Raw genomic sequence first — 6,000 nt, forward strand, 5'->3', positions numbered from 1 at the left:
AATCGTAGATACTAAATTCGAGCACATGTTTTCAAAGTATATTCTCCACATTGAAGAATATGGATAGACAGAAGACATAGCATGGTTTTTTTCAATGAGGATAAAGTTTTTGGTATAACCTCAGGACAGGGAGAACTCCTGTATTTAATACGTGTTAGGAGAACTATAGTGGATGAAAGTGCACAGGATACATTTTAACTTCTGCGTAATCTTTTTAATATAGGAACACAAAACTTAGTCTTATTCATACGTGAATATCAATCGTATTTCATTATAGATACGTAAGATACGTATTTTCTTATCATTGACAATATACTAACTCGTTTTCTTGTGTGATGTTCAGGATTTGAAGGATTATATGAGACAAGCTGGCGAAGTGACATATGCAGATGCACACAAACAGCGCAGAAACGAAGGGTAAGTTGCATATTTATAAAATATTTTATTTTATAATTATAGCCTTGTTAATAATACGATTTAATGTTACAGAGTTGTAGAATTTGCAACATACTCTGATTTGAAAAACGCCATCGATAAATTAGATGACACAGAATTGAATGGACGTAGAATCAGACTCATTGAAGATAAGAGACGTGGTCGTCGCTCAAGATCCTCGAGTTCGAGATCACGGTCACGGTCACGATCTCGATCTCGTCGCCGATCCCGCTCCCGCTCAAGGTATTATCGTCGTTCTCGATCCCGATCAAGGTACTGTCGGGGGGCGGCAATGTCTCCATCATTTTTTACTTTAATACTAACCATATTTGTAGCATACTAGACTTCTAATGTTGATCACAAAAGTTTACTCTATATATTTCATGGTTGAACTCTCAAATTATTTTACTCTTTTTAATGTTTGATCATACATTAAGTATGGTTCAGTTCTCGTCTCGTGCATGATACAATTCATCTAGAATTAGAACATTTGCAATTGATATGATGACAGTTACTGAAATAATCACATAAATTTTGAATGCTATATTTTAAACATACATTGCAATATTTTTATTTGTATCAGGAGTCGCCGTAGCTCTCGCAGCCGTAGTCGTCGCAGCAGTCGTTCCAAATCAAGGGCACATACTAAATCAAAATCAAAGTCCAAATCTAAATCTCCCGAACGTAGCCGAACCCGATCTAAATCCAAGTAAGTATCCGATTATTTTTAGTATTTGTATTATGTCACTTTCTGTTCTTAAAGCGTTTATTTATTTGCTTTATTTCTTGCGCAATTATCAATAAGTGTATGTTACGTAAGTGTATTTGCGTTTCATATGTATTTCACTTCCATTCTTTGGCATTGTGTTTGGGCTGGTTTTTCCCAAAACCTCTCACGACTTACTCATGTTTACACAAAATATACATCATCCCATTTTGAAAGAGAAATAAGTTTTATATTTTTAATTGTACTTTCCTGCATCCTCTTCATTTGAACTATAATTTTGCAGATCAAGAGACCGCTCAAAGTCGAAATCTAAGTCAAAGTCCAAATCCAGATCTCGTTCTAGGTCCAAGGCTGAGAGGTCAAAGTCCAGGTCGCAGTCCAAATCCAAAGCCAAGTCTCCCTCAAAGTGAGTTTGATTGATATAATTAGCGCAAGAAAGGCAAATGTATAGTCGTTTCTTTAATTCAGCTCTTCTTCCAGAGATAGATCTAGTCGCGAAAGGTCAAGAGGCGACAGATCAAGATCCCGATCGGGCAGCAAACATAGCAAAAGCCATAGCCGTTCTCGATCACCAATGAACGGTGACAAATCACCAGAGAATAATAAGCAAAAAGCTGATTAAAGGACACTTGAAATAAGAGAAGAAAGGACTTTTATCTTGGGAAGAAAAATATTGGAGGAGAGAAGTTTTTTCTTTTTTTTTTCTTTTTTTTTTTGTTTCCTCTTCTTTTGTCTACGATTAAATACATTCAAGAAGCCAATTTTTCATGCTTTCGTTTTTAAGAGACATCAATTTTTTTTTGTGACATCATTACTACTTGTAATTAACATGTACATCGTTTTAAGGATAAGCGAAATTCCAAAATCTTGTAAAATGTGAAACAGCGAAACAAAAAAATGTATGTAATTAACGATCGGCTTAAGTATAATTAAATAATTGTACATGATTTACTTAATCTAACCAATATGTACATTGGTTGCACGTAATTTTAACTGTACACTTATCTTTAAAAAAAACCACTCGCATTTAGAAAAATAAGATGTCTTCATATGTACCTTCAATGGATTCTACACATTTTTTGATGTATCGCCATATAACGAGGAATTTCCAATGGCTTTTTGTATATATTCCTAACTGTCACATTGCAAACAAGTCAATTGTGATGTGTATTAAATTTAGTGGTAAGAGGTATCTTATTATCAATAAAATTTCACGCCAAACTTATCATGTTTTATTTACTACTTGTTAACTCGATCATTAAAAAATTTTGCATCTTTTATTATTTGTTAAAGAATTCTGATTTTATATATTAGAAATATCAATAGCATTAGTTGTGAAGTTTCCATGGTACAATGTAAATGTTTCTACAAATCTTATGTCATTTGTTGAATATTTTGTCAATCTGTCAATGAAGTCAATATACTTAACTTTATAAAATACATGACTTCATTGCCAGTCTGGCAAACGAATTGAAGTTCAATATTTTGTAAATAAGTTAGATTTAAAAGTTCGTGTTATCGAATGTCTGAACGCCGGGATTCTACATGTCAAAAGCATGAATTACCAAAATCGTTACAAGGTACAGAGGATGCCGAGTTTGTCTGGAGCATGATAACTGATAGATTTCCAAATGCCGCACCGCTTTTATGCGAAATGGAAACTGTTATCGATCGAGCCGAAGATCTTCTTCAGCAATTGCGGGCACCTTATCGTGAAATTGGTAGACCGTATAAAAATCTTTCATTAACCACCAATGGCCATTTTTAGAGCTATGAATAATTTTCATTATATTATAAAAATCTATTTAAATAATACATTTAGATATACGTCAAATGTTAATATTTTCAATATTAAGAAAAATTTTTTACATTCTATAGAGACATCTACCTCTTTTTTCACACAAGATTCAGAAGATACAACTGTAATGATTTCAGCTAGAGAATCGTTGATTACTGAAAATGATGTAAGTATCAGAAATCCAATATTACAGTTGAATTTTTGTAATTAAATATACGTGCATCGTAGACTGTAGAAGAAAGTGATGTAAGCAAGAACGTGGCTGAAATACAAGTTTCTGAAAGCAGTATCGACGAAGAGAATTTAGATCAAAATCAAAATTCGATTATTAGGGAACAAAACACCGGAAGTCAATTTAGTGATTCACTCATGAACTCTTCCATTGCTCAGGAGTTCTCTAATGACAAATCTGCTTCTCTGAATATTACAAGTTTGCATAGTTTTATTTATTCATAAGATTAACACACATATATATATATATATATATTTTTTTTTTCCAGAAAATTTGATTGATTAGTAATTATTCTCGTTTAGATACTAACCAATTGATAAAAGAGGCACATAGTTTAGAAGAGTGGGGTAAAATAGCAGATAATGCTATGGAAAAAAATTCTGGTACTAATAATCGTTATGAAATTATTTCTTTTATATCGCTGAGTTTATCTTCATTCCAGCCGAGGTACAATCTGTTAAAGAAACAATTAATATGTTTGAAAAGCGAGCCAATTTTGAAGGAAGTAAAATGGAAAATCATAATATAAACAGTAACTTCATTATATATTTTCAATCTGGTTTTAAATAAACAATTCTATTGTATATCAGATTTCAAAGTTTAACATTTTTTTAGAACACGAAGATTCTTGTATTATTCTACATCGCCAAGAGATATCTGTAGATGTCGGTGATTCCGTCATGGAGATTAATTCTGATCGAAATATGACAAGTCAAAAATTGATCAATACCAAAAATGATACGATGAATGTTTTAATTCAAGTAAAATATAATTATGTTTTCCTTTTCATATATGTACAATTTATCATAGAATTATATATAGTGAACAATTTAAAATCAATTAAAGGGTAGTGGTGATGAGAGTTCATCGAAAATTAGTAATCCACGAACACCATTAAGCATTCTAGAGATGTATGCAAAACGCTGTAAAATACCGGTCGAGTATGAGTATACGAGCGATTATTCACATAGTCATAAATCGAACGTCTATATAATACGTGGAAATTTCGCTGGATTTGTTGGTAATATCTTACGCAAATATTTCATAAATTCATTCAATACGTAAAATTGTTAAGATCCATTTCGTTTCATCTAATTTGTCTGCGCTTTCATCGCAAATATTATTCTTTTTAAATGAGGCCGATAATGTCTATAAAAATTTTGATAATACATAAAATATAATTTGATATAAAATTTGACAATACAATTAATGTTAAAAAATACAAAAGATCGATTCGTAAATTTTCGCTTCGTGTCTACTTAAAGCATTTTATGCTAATTAACAGCGACATGTAGAGGTTTAACCGAAGAGTCAACCAAAAACGACTTGGCCTCGAAAATTTTGCAAATGATTGCAAATCAACAAATGAAAGATGAAAAACTCACTACACTCGCCGATCTTGCCGAGGAAGAGTACGTAACGTAAAAATCTAATTCATAAGTATTTCATTTATCACTTGAATAATGATTGAAATTTTATCTGATAGACTGATAGAAATAATTAGCCTAGGCATGGACGGTCTAAGAGAAACAGCTCAAAGAAAGTTATACCAGCTTTGTCTTGAAAAAGAAATTCCAGTTCCGAAGTATTCTGTGGAAAAAATAAAAACTTATCAGGGTTTGACTTACGTCGCTACTTGTTCTGCATTAGGCTACATCACCGAAGGTTTAATTTAAAAATTCAAATAACTATTCTCTTCAGCTTATTTTACATCTTTTTCTGCATCTTATTTATCCTTCTCTTCTTTTTTTTTTTTTTTTTTAATAAATACAGGTCGCGGTGTGAGAGAATGCGTGGCAAAGAAAGCAGCTGCTGACGAATTATATCATCAGTATTGTGAAGGTCAGAAGGCAGGATTGAAAGTAAGCTTCCTTAATTCTCCAATATCTTAGGAACTCTCTTAGAAGTCTTTATTTTCCTATTCGTTCATGGTATCTTAGCAACGATCCAAGGCAGCTTGCCAGTTTTCTTGAAAGACCAGTAGTCGTATAGCAATTTTCCAATTATTAAAAATATTAGAATTGCTAGAATAATGTTTAGAATATCCAAGGGATGAATTACAGTATTTTCATCCGAAGAAACGCAAATTTCAGTACGTCTCAAATCCCTTACCTTTGAGAAAACGTTTGAATTATATAAAATACTATCTAAAAAGAAGCATAACAGCGCAGTTAAATAACTTACAATTCTATCAGAAATATCATCTCCACTCGTAGCCGAGCATCGTACATCGTTAATATCTTTTATTAGACTCGTATACCCAATGAGAAGTTCCTGCAAATTAACCGAGCTTCAACATTTATAAAATTCTTAAATATTTATCTATTATGATGATTTAAAATTTTTACCTGAAATCCTGGTGTAAAAAGGCAGTCGCATCTCCATGGATTTTTTCCAAGATATAAACTTACTGCATTTCCATTGTGCTGCAATGCATTTTGCAAAGCATACGTAGGCAACTGAAATGATGACAGAGAAGCTTATTTACTTATATCATGTTAAATTCATTGTATCTAATTAGATGCAAATTCTCTAATATTTTTGTTCCAGTAACATGCTCTCAATCGTCAAGAATATAATACGAACATCTGTTAATTTATTTCCACGAAGACTGAGCAATCGAAAACGATCCACCCAACTGGATCCCTCTAATTGAACGATCGATTCGATTATATTATCGTCCAAATACAGGTCTTCTACACTTCTATACACAGGATTCGTCGTAAGTGGTTTTAAATCCTGTATCTATAGTAAAAATTCTATTCTTCAGTTATTGACAAGTTTTTAATGTTAAAAAAAAAAAAAAAA

At 32.1% G+C, this 6,000-nt stretch overlaps 3 protein-coding genes across 26 annotated transcripts in view; 2 read left to right on the plus strand and 1 right to left on the minus strand.

The window, feature by feature from the left end:
- The window catches only part of LOC122538811 (serine-arginine protein 55), a 26,885-nt gene extending 24,498 nt beyond the window's left edge, over positions 1-2,387 (plus strand). For 15 of the 24 annotated variants that reach the window (XM_043673207.1, XM_043673221.1, XM_043673215.1 and 12 more), the window contains 5 exons: positions 344-417; positions 490-708; positions 1,019-1,144; positions 1,446-1,568; positions 1,631-2,387. In XM_043673207.1, the coding sequence (XP_043529142.1) occupies positions 344-417; positions 490-708; positions 1,019-1,144; positions 1,446-1,568; positions 1,631-1,784 (696 nt within the window). In that variant the 3' untranslated portion in view covers positions 1,785-2,387. The remainder of the gene's footprint in view (positions 1-343; positions 418-489; positions 709-1,018; positions 1,145-1,445; positions 1,569-1,630) is intronic. The other 9 variants (XM_043673206.1, XM_043673217.1, XM_043673220.1 and 6 more) reach the window with 8 other exon arrangements.
- A 155-nt stretch (positions 2,388-2,542) lies between these two features.
- LOC122538814 lies at positions 2,543-5,169 on the plus strand. The gene is made up of 10 exons (XM_043673232.1): positions 2,543-2,883; positions 3,041-3,126; positions 3,189-3,390; positions 3,495-3,575; positions 3,635-3,724; positions 3,808-3,953; positions 4,039-4,213; positions 4,478-4,604; positions 4,679-4,857; positions 4,966-5,169. The coding sequence occupies exons 1-10, from the start codon at positions 2,685-2,687 to the stop codon at positions 5,082-5,084; spliced, it is 1,404 nt and encodes a 467-aa protein (XP_043529167.1). The 5' UTR covers positions 2,543-2,684; the 3' UTR covers positions 5,085-5,169.
- The window catches only part of LOC122538810 (protein singed wings 2), a 3,752-nt gene continuing 2,102 nt past the window's right edge, over positions 4,351-6,000 (minus strand). The window contains exons 7-10 of the mRNA XM_043673203.1: positions 5,779-5,937; positions 5,541-5,651; positions 5,377-5,466; positions 4,351-5,304 (exon numbers count right to left, since the gene is read on the minus strand). Coding sequence (XP_043529138.1) covers positions 5,119-5,304; positions 5,377-5,466; positions 5,541-5,651; positions 5,779-5,937 — 546 coding nt within the window. The 3' untranslated portion in view covers positions 4,351-5,118. The remainder of the gene's footprint in view (positions 5,305-5,376; positions 5,467-5,540; positions 5,652-5,778; positions 5,938-6,000) is intronic.

The sequence above is a fragment of the Frieseomelitta varia genome, unplaced genomic scaffold (genome assembly GCF_011392965.1).
Source record: "Frieseomelitta varia isolate USP_RPSP 00005682 unplaced genomic scaffold, Fvar_1.2 scaffold_179, whole genome shotgun sequence".
NCBI classification, from domain to species: Eukaryota; Metazoa; Arthropoda; class Insecta; order Hymenoptera; family Apidae; genus Frieseomelitta; species Frieseomelitta varia.

Bases quoted from the DNA above. Each gene is read 5' to 3' on its own strand.
- LOC122538814 (XM_043673232.1), top strand. From the start codon at position 2,685: ATGTCTGAACGCCGGGATTCTACATGTCAAAAGCATGAATTACCAAAA. The intron at 3,391-3,494 runs GTTTGCATAGTT...ATTCTCGTTTAG, and splicing joins TGCTTCTCTGAATATTACAA to ATACTAACCAATTGATAAAA. The intron at 4,214-4,477 runs GTAATATCTTAC...GCTAATTAACAG, and splicing joins AAATTTCGCTGGATTTGTTG to CGACATGTAGAGGTTTAACC.